Here is a 14221-nt window from a genome sequence, read left to right as displayed (position 1 = left end):
TTCCCCTTTTAACACTTAGATATATGCAAAACGAAGCATATAACTTCATTATCTCCCAAAACATCCAAAGGCTAGGGTTTCTTCCTCAAGAACAAACCCAAAACCCTTCTCCAAGAAATTCAAGAACTCACCATAGATTCTACAAATTGAGTTGAGATTTGAGTTTCCCAAGTCCAAGTCTTCAAGAACCCTCTCTCAAAGAGTAAGAAAAAAGTTTCAACTAAGCTTGTTTATCTAGTTTTACAATTTAAGGTATGTGGGGTTTGAACAAGGACAATTCTTTCATCCTTGTGCCCAAAATTTATTTTAAATTACAAAGATATATGACTTTATGAGTTTTTCTATGAATTTGAAGTGTGGGTTCATACCCAATATTACTATGCGTGAGATTTTGAGATTTGCCAATGTTCTAGAAATTGAAGTACAGAGTATGTTGAAATTTTAAGACAAATTGTTGAACATTCCAGATTTCTATATGATTTTTATATCCTTATGACATCTAGTATGCATTTTGATAAATCTTAACTTAAGATTGGATTATAGGTCATTAAACCCTACTTGAGATTTCAGTTTTTATGAACTTTTGTGCTATAAGCACCCATGGTTTGAGTATTTTGAGATCATTGAGAAAGTTTTGACCTTTTTTGACCTTAATGGTTATAGTAGCTTTGAAATCCACTTTACCAAATGAGATTACAAATTTTATAGTTGGGTTCTTATGAACCATGAGATTATTTTAAAGTGGATTTCCCTGATATGAGCGTAGCTAACTAAAGAGAGTAGTATTTAGCACCGAGTTGGGTAAGTTACTATAATTTCATACCCCAGAACTATGTGCTACTGTAAGATTGAGATTTATAGGCCTAAGGCCGAGATAAGTGATCACTGAGTTGAGGTTATACTCCCGGGCAAGAGTATGATGTCTCTCCCCAATGTGAGGTTTTTTCCTTAGGAGGACAAGATGTTGGACGCCATGTAGCTTGCATGGTTTATGTCGGTTAAGATAACCTCCCTGAAGCTTTGAGATAAGTGATTTTCCTAATAGTAAAGTTTGCAGATTTGCTTCCTAAAGTATTTTCCCTTGAGATGAGATGTTTTTCTTAAGAGAAGTTATTTTTTCCCTACTAGTAAATAGTAAATAAACAGCTTATGAGTATTTTTCTCTATTAGTAAGATTTTTCAAAATAGTTTCTTGAAGTAAAATTTTCCAAGAAGAAAGTAGTTTTATCTACTAGTAAGAGTTATATAATTTTGAGTTCCAAGTGTCTTGATTTAAAAGAAGTTCTAATCTCCATGAGATATATCATGAGTTGAAAGTATTGTTTAAAGCTTCTTCAGCCTTCAAGTAAAGAGAATAAGAGGAGAGTATAGATTTTAAAGCTAAAGTATAATGACTCATGAGATTTGTGTTACAGGATTCATTCTACATGATTTATGAGCTTATTATATTAGACTTATTCAAGCTACGTGAGTCATTCATATTTGCATGCATGAATTCATTAAAAAGAATGGATATTGTTTTATGTACATGCATACACCCCCCATATACTCAGTACATTCTCAAGTGCTGATCCACATATACGTCTATGTGCTACATTGTCTTACAATAAAGGTTCAGGTGCTCAGTCCCAGCCTCGTCAGTGATTTCCAAGTACCTTTGTCTACATCTCTACAGTGGTGAGTCCTCATGGTTCGAGGACCTATCTTCAAACATTTCAGTATTGTTAGTAGACATATTATTGCTTTCAGTTCAGTTTGAGTTAGTTGGAGACCTGTCTCAATGGCTCTCTAGTAGACTTGAGTAGTAGAGGCTTTGTCAGACTAGTTATCAGATTGTTAGTATGTTGAGATTTCTAGTATTGTGGTCGTTTGGACCAAGTATTTTCTTTGTATTTTTTATCATTTGATACAACAATGCTAGTGTTTTTTTATTTCTTCTCAAAATGAGTTATTTTATGTAGTGACAGGCTCAAAGGGTTAGATTGGGGCTACTTGTAGCCTTCAGCACCGTGTGACATCCTGGGAGTAGATTTTGGATCGTTACAGTATGGTTAGGTGCAGGAGGTGGTCTCCAGTTCTCGTTGGACTTGAGATACACATCACGGCCAGACCCTGGTTCGAATCGTGACACCGGGTCAGGTAGTGGCTTTATTGGGTCGAATAGTGAGTTAGAGTTAATTATTTGAGATTAAAAAATTAAAATAAAAAAGAAACAAATATACCCCCAAACTAAATGAAACGTATATACCCTTTGTCATATTTTGGGTTCACATATGCTCCTACCGTTAGTGTGAGGGGCATATATGTCCATTTCATTAATGGTAGAGACATATTTTTATCCAAAATATGATGGAGGGTATATAGATACCATTTATCATAGTTCAGAAATGTATTTGTCCCTTTATCATATTTGTATATTCAATTAAGGAAAAATGGTCAAATTTACCCATCTAGTTTGAAAAATTTGCTAAATATATCCTTCGTCTTACTTTGGGATCAAATTTATCCTTGTTGTCATACTTTGGGGCCAAATTTACCTTCTTACATTGACAAATTGGATAAACATATCTTTCGTCATACTTGGGCCAAATTTACCATCGATATCATACTTTGAGGTCAAATTTATCCTCATTGTTAAGAAACTTTTCACATGTACCTTTTCTTTAATAAAAAAATCAAATCAACATTAAATGCCTCTCTTTTAAAAATAAAACACATTCTAATCTGAATCGTCCGACCCGACTCGAGTCATAAAAAAGACACAAATAAATATACTTTCTCGGTTATGTTGGTCAAATTTTTTCAATGAGATTAAGCTACTGAATATTGTAAGTGCATAGCTCATAAAAAATGGGTCTGCATCAGTGCAAATATAAATAAACATACCACTCTCTGAGTTCATGGATCTGTATTAATACAGAGCTCATGAAAAATGGCATTTAACTGTCAAATCCAACAGAATAGACCAACTGAATATTTCTCTAGATGATTGAGTCAAGAGGTCCCCTATGTGCCAATCGTGACATCTCTTCATTCTTATATATTTATATATAATTTGTAGCTATATAAATTTTTCATCGTGTCATTGCTCAAAAAACTTATCCGCCAATTCTAGAATCTAGATACACATAGAATTGTATACCAAATTTTGAAATTGAGAAAAGACATCAAATACACTTTGAATTTATCCCGAAAAGTCGATGACAAACTTAAACTATTGTTACGACCTATTACATACATATTCTACTTGAAAGTGAATTTACTTCCACCGTAAAAGCTGATGTGACACAAAAAATAAAAACATGACCGTTTATTAAAATTTATTTGTGTTATTTTTAACTTCCAAATCATTTTATATTTTCTCTTTCTTTACTTATCTTCAGCATCACTTTGTCTCGCTTCTTCAACACCCATGAACCACCATTTCAAATATTTAGATTCAAAAAGTTCCATTTCTTCACTCCTTTCATTTAATATTATTTCAAATTTTCATATGTACTTAATCATTAGATATTCCATCTTCATTCTTATTTTTTTTCATGAAAATTTATATATCCATTTCACGAAAAAAAAATGAAACAAACTAAAGTTATTAATAAATCACAGGTTAAGAAAATATAGCTTTTAGTGATGGAGAATCGTTGTTTTATTGGAAAAGTATAAATTTTTCAACAGTCCTTTTATGAGATTTTTATTTTTTTACAGACCCAATTCAATGAAATTTTATTTTTTTGGCATATCCTGTTCAACGAAATAATTTTCATCAACTCCATGGTCGAGTACCTTTGTATTATTGATATAATTTCTCTAAATATGTAAAATTCTGATAAAAAACGACATAGATCTAAATAAAAAGAAAAATTGAGGTACTAAGAACAAGTAAACACTGATGACAATTTTGTGATGGTGTTGTTGTAAATGTTTGGTTGTGGATGGTGAAGAAGAAGAAATCAGAGATGGTGAGGAAGAAATCGAAAGTGACTTTTGACGGCGATGATGGTGATTTCAATGATAGATTTGATTATGGGTGTTGAATTTTGTGGTATTGCTTTTCATTTTTTGTGGTGACAATAGTGATGGTGTAATTTCAATGGTGATTTTATTGCAATGGCTGAAATTTGTGGTGATTACTTTTGTGTTTTATGCTGAAATATATGAATTTAGTGATGGTATGGCAGCAATGATGATGGTTTTATGGTGGCTTTGTGGTGTAGAATGAAGAAGAAGCAATTAGGTGATGTGGAGAGGAAAAAAAAACTTGAAATATGACATAGCATCTGATGTGGCAGTTCCCATCATGTGACTGGTTATATATGCGTTATGGTGAAAATAAATTCAGTTCAAAATAGCATATGTGTGTAATAGGTCGTCATTATTATTTGAGTGTGTCATCGACATTTCGGGACACGTTTAGGTGTATTTGATGCATGTCTTTTCCCTTTTGAAAGTTGAACATAATTAAAACAAGAGCAGAGTTTGTAATAGACATTTTCTCTAGTTTCATGCTTCTTCGTTATCTCATTCCATTTTACTTTTTCTTCATTCGTAAGCAATCTATCAACACTATACATTAAAGAGAGAAGTATATTTGTTTGTTGGAAAATTCGCCCAACAAAACTGAGGGAGGGGTACATTTGTTTTTATATTTTTGGTGGGTCGGATCAGGTGGGTTAGACTATGATGTGTTTTATTTTTAAAAAAAGAGTTATTTAGTATTGATTTGGATTTTTCTGTTAAAAGAAGAGTACAAATGAAAAGTTTCTTAACAACAAGGGTAAATTTGATCCTAAAGTATGACATTGAAGGCAAAATTGACCCCAAAATATGAACAAATATATTTAGTCAATTTTTCAATGTAGAAAGGTAAATTTGATCCTAACATATGATGGTGAAAATAAATTTAACCTCAAAATATAATTAAAATATATACTTAATTAATTTTTTAAAATAGATGGATACATTTCACCCTTTTCCTTTCAATTAATGAGTGAGACAAGCAAAGCAAACTAATGCAGAGATATATATAAAAACAGTTGAAGAATAAATCCGTGCGAATGTCTGTCAGCAGCATGACTGTAACTAACGCATGTGAATAAATTAAGTGAACATGAATATAAAGTAAGAGAAATCAGATACCATTTTGGATCTCGAGAAAATACATCAGATATAAGTAGTAGTACATATTTAATGGGAAATTTTCATATAATAGCCACTCTTTAAGCAAAGGACGTTCTTAGTCCAATTTTAAAAATTATCATCTATTGTTAATGTATTAACTATAGTATATTTGATATAAAATATAAATATCGTAAAATTTGATTGATTGTATTCAATTAAATGACTGTAAAATTCAGCCAACGTATCAACTTTATACAACTGTATTTATAAGTGGTACATTTGTAATTTTATCATTTGATAAAAATATTAGTGTATTATATACAAATGAAAATATATCATTTAATGCAAATGTATCATTTGTATCTGAATGTTTCAATTTACATTAAACATACAAAAGAAAAGGACAGGCCATACAATTTATACATATAATACCACTAATATTATAGGCACATTCAGTATGCATACACAGTGGCGAAGTCAGATTTTCATTGAGGGAATTCAGAAGTAAATATACGAATTAGTTGAAGGGGGTTCAATATCTATTATATATACATAAAAATATTTTTAATCATATAAATATAGTATAATTTTCCGACGAAGGAGATTCGGATGACCCACTAATACATTTAGATCCAATAATGAATATATACATATACATACATACAAATAGAATGTGAATACAATGTAGCAAATACATAGCCAATGTGAAATGTGAAATTCAACAACAAAATTAGTTCAATTGAAACCATACATAGCCAAAATTCTAAGGCAGAAACACATGGCTACACTTATATGAAACAACTAGTATGAAATTGAGCTACAAATTAGGAGCCTTATGTTTTTTTAAGATATATAGTTATTCTTTCAAAATAAGGTGATTTTAAAATTTTGATCAAATAAACTATATATTTATTGTGAACCGCTTTATTTGGGCGAATATAGTTTTAACAAAACATTTATTACGTTTCATCTGAACACGTGGGAATTTAACTAGCCCAAAATAAATAATTCCTCTGTTTTAAAAAGAATAATCTATTTGCAGTCATTTTTTTTTTAAAACGAGGGAGTATAGGCGAAAGCAAATATATTTGTCCACGTAATCAAATAATTTCGGGTTGAGTATTTTTTTGTTGGAGTTTTCCAATTCTGAGTTACTTTGGAAAAGCCACACCGTTTACGAATTCCATGCAAGTGCAACCCCTTTTTGCCTAAGCCTGAAGTCATCAGACAGCTATCACGGTCCATTCTTGTTTTGTTTCTTTGCTAAGATTCAGTGTTCTGTTGAATTTTTGTTTTTTCTTTTTAATATTAATCAGTATCTGATGTGATTGATAAGTGATGTTTCATTAATTCCTTCTTGGATTTGGAAAACAGAGAAAGTCTTTTAGTCTGATTCTGTTTGTTGGATTGGAGTTTAGGTTTTGACCTCTGGTGATCTGGATTAAAACGGTGACTTTTTTAGATTTCTATAGATCAACAATCCATTATACCATTCCTCTGTTTTTTCAAGTGTCATTTGATCATCCTTATTGGAAAACAAGATATTGATTTCTTATAAACTATCTGTAGAATTATGTGTTAGAATATGTGTATGCTACATTATACACCGATGGTTTGTTGCAGATGGAAACCTTGATCAGCTTATAAGTTAATAGTATATACTATAATCTAATATCTGTAGAATTTTGGAATGTCCATGATAGTATAATAGTTAAATAGAGAAAATGATATGTCATTTGCTTTTTAGATGATCATATCATGTTGTACTTGGAGGGAGCCTTGGAGTAACTGTAAAGTTGCTGCCATATGACCTAGAGCTCATTGGCTCAAGCCGTGGAAACAGTCTCTTGCAGAAATATAAATGTGAAGTAAATCCAGCCTCCTGATGTAAATGTAAATGTAAACAGCTCCTGTGTGTACAATAGACCCTTGTAGTCGGTCCTTTCCCAGACTCCACGCATAGCCGGAGCTGTAGTGCGGTTGCCATTTTTATATCATCTTGTACTTCTTGTACTATAATCTCTTCCAAATTTTTATCAATATCATTGGTTGGATATGAGATTAATGAGCATTGCGATCAATTACGAGATTACATGAGGAATTGTAGGCCCGTTGTATTTTTTCTTTGCTAGCAGTATCAGCCAAGTTATGATTCTGCTGCGTTAGGAAGTGAGCCTAAACTAGTCTTTGCACTGAACTGGGGAGCCATTTTAGTGTTAGTGCTTTTATGTTTATGCACACACATTTTCCTAATTGTTTGAATGTTTTCATTTTCTTCATCTGTACTTCTGTTCATTTTATATTCTTTTCGTTTTCTGAATTTAAACATGTATTACTCTTTTCTGTTCCTTCTCATGATCTCCTAAATCATTGTTTCGCATGATCTTTCTTGATTTTCCTGTCAAATGATTTAAATACCAGCCTTATTGATCTGAAGTTGATTATGGTATTTGCTTCAGTAAACAGCATTAATGTTCCATAAAATGGAGAGTGTTACCAATGTCATGGAGTATGAGACCCTAGCAAAGGAGAAACTACCCAAAATGATATACGATTATTATGCCTCTGGTTCAGAGGACCAGTGGACACTCCAAGAGAATCGAAATGCTTTCTCTAGGATTTTGTAAGTATTTCTATAAACATGTTGATATTGTTAATGTTCTGTTGACCTGAATCATTTGAAAATGTCAAAGTATAGCAAATTTGAAAAGAATTTCTTCTATATGCTACTGAAATTTCCTCTTATTCCAAACAGGTTTAGGCCCCGTATTCTTGTAGATGTAAACAACATTGATACAACCACAAGTGTCTTGGGATTTAAGGTTTCAATGCCCATCATGGTTGCACCGAGTGCAATGCAGAAAATGGCCCATCCCGAAGGTATCTGCTATTGTTTGTTTGAATTATGGCATAGAGAGCTGGTTGAGTTCCATCCATCCTAGTGATTCTACGTTTGTGATTAGGAGATGTATGAGACTTCATTCTAGTAGAGGAGCTAGATTCTGCTGTTCTTCCTTTCTTTCGTTTGGACAGGATGATTACATATCGATACTAAAATGATGTACATAAAGAAAGTTTGGGCGGTAAAACATTGTTTATTTTGAAGGGGAAACAGTCGTGAAAAGTCAGAATTTGAAATAGTTGTACATTGCTGTTTAGAGTATGGAATGCTACAAAGAGAAATTATTCCAAATTGTTCACTTGCAAGTGCTTCACATCCTATCTTGTATCGTACAGTTGTGAGCTCTGACTGAGCACATCTCATGGAAAATATAGCAAGTGAGCTCTTTTTTTAAGAGTTCTTTTTTGTTACAAAAACTCTAGGGGTTCACATCAGAAGCTTTAACTTGTTTGTTTGCTTTAATAGCTTTACATATAGGTAGACAACTGTTTGAATGTGATAGCTTCAGTTAATAGCAAATTCAAAGCTAAATAACTGTCAACTTCAGACAAACTTGGCACATGGTTAATACTGCGAATTTTGAGATTGTATGTGATACTCGCTGGAATAGCAGCATATTTTCTCTTATTTTCACTAGATTGCAGGAACTTTTTTTGCATTTCTTCTTGGACTCTGTATTTGGTTCATTCAAATATCGGAAGTTTTCAAATTATTTTTGGTTTAAAAAAAAGAAGTTTTACAAATTGCTTAAGTGACCATAATCTTGTGGTGATCAGCGACGCTTGTCTTAGAATCCAATACTTTGATGCAGGAGAGAACGCAACAGCTCGAGCAGCATCAGCTGCTGGCACCATCATGGTTTGGATTTCTATACCTTCACCCCAGATCCCCTCCCAAAGTGATTAAGCGTTAGCTAAGTGCTATGCTTTTTGCCCTAAATCCATTATTACAAATTTACAATGCATATTCCTGCTATCAAGTGAAAATTAATTGGTAATTGTAGACATTATCCTCATGGGGTACTTCCAGTGTAGAAGAGGTTGCTTCAACCGGACCAGGCTTTCGCTTTTTCCAACTCTATGTGAGTTTTCTGTTCATTGTTCTATTAACTCTTATCTATTTTGTGAAACATAGATCAAAAAGTAGGAAGTTTTTTTTTTTCTTCCTTCAGTGGGTTAATTTTGTTGCTTTTCTACATGTCCATCATAATTCATATTACAGAAGCAAATCATGGGTATGTATTAATATTGTTCTATCGTGTAATTAAACACTGCAAGAAGAGAAGAAATAACATATGAAATGTCTTAAGATTTGGCTCATTAATAGCGTGCAGTAGTTTGAGCTAAGTGAAATTAGGAAGTTCCCAAATTAAAAGGACATGCTCTACTATTTATTAAGAATATTGAATAAAATATTCTTAGTGATTCTCTTGACTTTCAGCATGCTCATTAAGAATTTTCTATGGAATGCTTCTAGTGGTTCTCTACTTTAAGCATGATGCTTCAAACTTGAGGTAGTAAAGCAACTTAAGGACGCAACTTAAGTCAAGTTGAGTATGTCACAGAAAGTAGCTAATGATCAAAGAAGCATTCATTAGGCTAGTATTTGTCTAAAAGTATTGTAGTTGGAAATAATTCACTTGATGCTTCCATGACAAAATTTAATTGTGGTTCTGTGAAACTTACTTGGTTGTGTTGAATCCATGAGTTAGGATTTGCATGCTACTAGTTTGACTAGATAACAAAGAAAAATTGGCTGCCAACCTGACCAAATTCTGAAAAACAAGATTTGGCACTGACTGGGGGATGGTTTGATGATGACATGACTGAACAATGACAGTGTTGATTTTGCAATAATGTATCGCTGACTGGACAAAAGTTAATTGATGACTTGACAGGTCAGTTGGTGTGAATAGATAATATTAAAGATAAGACATTCAAAAAAGGTTTGCCATTGGAGTGGTGATTGAAAATAACCAGAATAGTAAAACGAGAAAGGAAAATGATATTGGTCAGGTGGGCAGCGTATGCGACCATCTCATATGCAGAATCTGTCTAGATCTCTACCAAAATCGTGGAGGCTCTTATACCATATGAGAAGAGAAGAAATAAGAGAGTTTCTTATAAATTGGTTCTTAAGCCTTTCTTTGTGTCTTCACAAAATCTTTCGTCATGCTTTCTCTGGTTAATTTTGTAATTCTGCTTTTTCCTGTGATATTGTACACAACTAGCCATAAAGAACAACAACATCACACCCAGTGTAATCCAGAAGTGGGGTCATGGAAGGGTGGTATGTACGTAGTCTTATCCTACCTTGTGAAGATAGAGAGCACATCTAGCCATAACTACCAGAAGTTTATGTGAAAACGGATTTGCCATGTTTTCCATTTTTGGCTGAGGTTATTATCTAGAACACAACCTGGAAACCTTTAGTTTTTCATTATGTATTTTAGGTATATAAAGACAGGAATGTTGTTCTGCAACTCGTGAAAAGAGCGGAAAGGGCGGGTTTTAAGGCAATTGCCCTTACTGTGGATACGCCAAGACTTGGCCGTAGGGAAGCTGATATTAAGAACAGGTATTCAGCAAAAGTATTTATTTTGGCCGTTCATGATCTGAAGGTTCTGATTGTTAAATTTGGTCGTCAGCTAGTCTTTTGCATAAGCAGAGTTTATTGATATGGTACTTTCCATTTGGCTTCTGACAGGTTTGTTTTGCCACCGCACTTAAGGCTGAAGAACTTTGAAGGACTGGATCTTGGAAAGATACATAAAGTAAATGATCTTAAAATCTGACATAATTGAAATCTTAAAATCTGACATAATTGATACTAAGTTTTTTAAGTTGTGCAATTTTTATTGACTGTAGATTTGTTTGGTAATCCTGCAGACTGATGACTCTGGACTTGCTTCATATGTTGCCGGGCAAGTTGATCGGTCTCTTAGCTGGAAGGTATGCTACTGGTTTACCTCATTCTTGCAGGAATTACAAATGTATACTCATCATCATATGAAACCTCTCGTTGAATTTTAATAGGATGTGAAATGGCTTCAGAAAATAACACACTTACCAATCCTACTGAAGGGTGTATTAACTGCAGAAGATGGTATGCCAAAATAACATACGTGAACACTCTGGTTTTTCTTTTTTTCTATAAGCCTCCCTCTTTCTTTATACCTCAAGTTTCTTCTGGCCGACTGCATTTAGTGATTTCCCTTTGTTGACAAGTTTAGCAAGGCTAGGTGTAGAAGCTGGAGCAGCCGGAATTATTGTGTCTAACCATGGGGCTCGACAACTTGATTATGCTCCCGCAACAGTTATGGCTTTGGAAGAGGTTAGCTTACTAGTGTACTGAAACTTTGATGCCTTCCTCCATTGCAACTTAGTCGAATTACACTGCTCAACTGCCACTACATTGATGCATATAACAGTTCTTTAATATAATTGCTGTGCTTTCTTATTTCCCCTCGTCTATATAAGCATGTGGAGACTTATCATCTCCACCAAGCAATGCATGTAGAGAAGAACATATAAGTTAAACTAATGGTGCTTCTCTCTGTGCTTCCTTTATTCCCCCTGTTAAAAATGGACGGTTGGTGTGGGGGATAAAAGGAAGAGAATGCAAATTGTGCGCCATGTGGGATTTTATGTTTCTTGTTGCTTGTTCTTTAGCAAATATCTATTGCTAATAAACTTGTGAACCTTTAGATAGCCTCTTCTCTAGACATTCTCTTATCAAATCTTTGTTGTAATTTTCTATTCTTTTATGACAAATAGTTTGCTTCATTTGAGCTGTCGTCGCATAATGCATGTAAAGGGGATGGGGCTTTTCCGCACGACCTCTTTTAAAGGAGCGTCTGAGGTCATAATCTCCAGTAGTGTTTCGCATGAGATTGATTTTTGCTTCTTAAAAACTTGCAGGTCGTCGAAGCAGTCAACGGAAGAATTCCTGTTTTTCTTGATGGTGGAATTCGCCGTGGGACAGATGTCTTTAAAGCACTGGCTCTGGGAGCATCTGGTGTATTTGTAAGTAGAGTTATCACATCATGCGTCACCAATTCTAGAGCGTACCTACTTCAAAAAGGGGGAAGGGGAGCCTTAGAGTAACTAGTAAAATTGTTGCCATGTGACTCAAAGATCACGGCTTCAAGCCGTGGAAACAACCTCTTGCAGAAATGTGGGGTAAGGTTTCTATAAGAAACATTGAGGCTTGACCCTTCCTCGAACCCTGCGTATAGCGGGAGATTTAGTGCACTGGGATGTCCTTTTCTTTTACCTACTTCAAAAAGGGACCAACTTACCCGTGTTTCCACTTAATTCACCGAAAAATCCATTCTTTCTCCCAGGACAAATTTCCTTTTTCTCCACCCTACTCTTCTCTCATCACCTCTTACGCACAGAATACAAATAATACCGTGGCTTGAAGGTCAATTCATCTGTACATAAATCCAACGTTCAAATTTTACGAAATCATTAGGACAAAAGAGATCATTTATGTGGAGGTGATCACAACTGACTATTTTGCTTGATAAATTTACAGATTGGAAGACCAGTTGTGTTTTCATTGGCTGTCGATGGGGAGGCAGGCGTTCGGAAAGTACTTCAGATGCTCCATGATGAGTTTGAACTAACAATGGCATTAAGTGGTTGTCGCTCAATCAAGGAAATTACTCGTAATCATATCACAACTCCTTGGGATCCACCTCGCATCACACCCCGGTTATAAGCTGCTTTCTCAGTTTCATGCGCGCAATGATCCATACTTACTTTAAAATAAAGTTGCCCCTTATGAGAATAATGACCATCGGTTGATGGTCTTTTTTTGACCATCGGTTCATGGTCTTTTATCACAATGAAAAAAAGACCCTATGTAGCACTTTCTAAATGAATATATTGCATTTAGCAACTTGAAATTGTATTGGAGACGGACATTTGGTTCAGATTACAGCAGCAAGGATTCATTACTTAGCAGTTCTGTTAAAAATGTATCTGCCAAAATGCAGTCTCTGAACTCTTTTTGATATCTGTTACGTTCATATAAGGCAACCCGCCATACTTATCATATTGAATTACAACCATTTACAGCCTGTTTGGATGGTGGTTTGCCATAGTTTCATAATGTATGGTACAGTATGATATGGTATGGTACAGTATGGTTTGTACCATGTTTGGATGGACTGTATCGTTCACTGTGGTTTAATAATAATTTTTTTGTTTGGATCGATGGTATGGTATTGTATGTTAACGGGTAATTTTACTAAAATACCCCTACTTGTTATAAATTTTCAATGAGGGTATTGATGACGTCGTTTTCTCTATCAGCTACGTTGAGCTCATCGACCCACCTCCTTCTTCCACTTCCCACCGTCCCCGTCGTGTCGTGGTCGGCCTCGCAAAATACTTATACCTATATCTATTCTACCCGAAAATTCTAATCCCGAAAGTGGAGAAATCCTAAAAGGCGTCAATGGGATAGCAGCGTCTCTTATTTCTTTTGAGGATACTACTATGTTAAATGCTAGGGTGGTGCCGGAGATGGATGTTGTAGTGAAGAAGAGAGTATATAAAGTTAAGAAGAGTAAAAGGGTATAATGGGTTTTAATAAAATTATATAAGGGCAAAGTTGGAAAAAAAAGGGAGAACCATGCCACACCATTAAATTGATGGTTCAAGAAATTGCCTCATTCCATGGTTATCAAACCATGAAATAGTAATACCATACTATCATTTTTAGAAAATTATGGAAACAAACATGTTTCTCATGATAATCATATCATACCATGGCAAATCACCATCCAAACAGTCTGTTAAAGGATGCGGAGTGGATGGTGCAAGTCTTTATTTCGTAATTGAGAACTGTTTCTTGGTTTTTTATGGGAAAAGGACATGGCTGGCCACTCAAAAAATTGGCCCACATTTGGCCTATGGACGCTCTATGGCCTGTCGGTCCAAACTATTATCATCAAATGATCATTGGTAAGGGTGGCAATTGATTGTTTGGGCTGAATTTGGGCGGGTTTAAATGGACTGATGCCCAACCTTGCTTAAATGTATTTGGATCAAGATGAGCTAAACTATGGGTCATGGATTATAACTTAATCTGATCAAATGCAAATCTTTATAATATTTTTTACTAAAAATTATATAAATACACAAATTATATTTTTAATATTACAAAATATTTTAACTTCCTAAATATATT

General features: G+C 34.2%; 1 protein-coding gene across 3 annotated transcripts; it reads left to right on the top strand.

Annotated features, from left to right (window-relative positions):
* The first annotated feature begins 6052 nt into the window (after positions 1–6052).
* On the top strand, positions 6053–13106 carry LOC107838817 (glycolate oxidase 1). Of its 3 annotated transcripts, none has more exons than XM_016682033.2 (12): positions 6053–6357; positions 7578–7741; positions 7874–7998; positions 8832–8878; positions 9024–9101; positions 10473–10597; positions 10727–10793; positions 10909–10971; positions 11056–11125; positions 11253–11353; positions 11941–12045; positions 12560–13106. In XM_016682033.2, exons 2-12 carry the CDS (start codon positions 7590–7592, stop codon positions 12743–12745), a joined length of 1119 nt encoding a protein of 372 aa, XP_016537519.1. In that variant the 5' UTR covers positions 6053–6357; positions 7578–7589; the 3' UTR covers positions 12746–13106. The 3 variants fall into 3 exon arrangements, with proteins under 3 accessions (XP_016537519.1, XP_016537521.1, XP_016537520.1); XM_016682035.2 differs by having other exon boundaries at positions 6198–6357; positions 7585–7741; XM_016682034.2 differs by having other exon boundaries at positions 6352–6567.
* The last annotated feature ends 1115 nt before the right edge of the window (positions 13107–14221 follow it).

The sequence above is a fragment of the Capsicum annuum genome, chromosome 8 (genome assembly GCF_002878395.1).
Source record: "Capsicum annuum cultivar UCD-10X-F1 chromosome 8, UCD10Xv1.1, whole genome shotgun sequence".
NCBI classification, from domain to species: Eukaryota; Viridiplantae; Streptophyta; class Magnoliopsida; order Solanales; family Solanaceae; genus Capsicum; species Capsicum annuum.
Note: the sequence above shows the minus strand (reverse complement) of the source record. Positions and strands in the feature narration are given on the sequence as shown.

What these genes read in the sequence shown, in the direction of transcription:
- LOC107838817 (XM_016682033.2), top strand. Translation starts at nt 7,590, where the DNA reads ATGTTCCATAAAATGGAGAGTGTTACCAATGTCATGGAGTATGAGACC. An exon ending in TTCGCTTTTTCCAACTCTAT is followed by an intron (nt 9,102 to 10,472) that starts GTGAGTTTTCTG and finishes TATGTATTTTAG; the next exon opens with GTATATAAAGACAGGAATGT. An exon ending in GAAGCTGATATTAAGAACAG is followed by an intron (nt 10,598 to 10,726) that starts GTATTCAGCAAA and finishes GGCTTCTGACAG; the next exon opens with GTTTGTTTTGCCACCGCACT.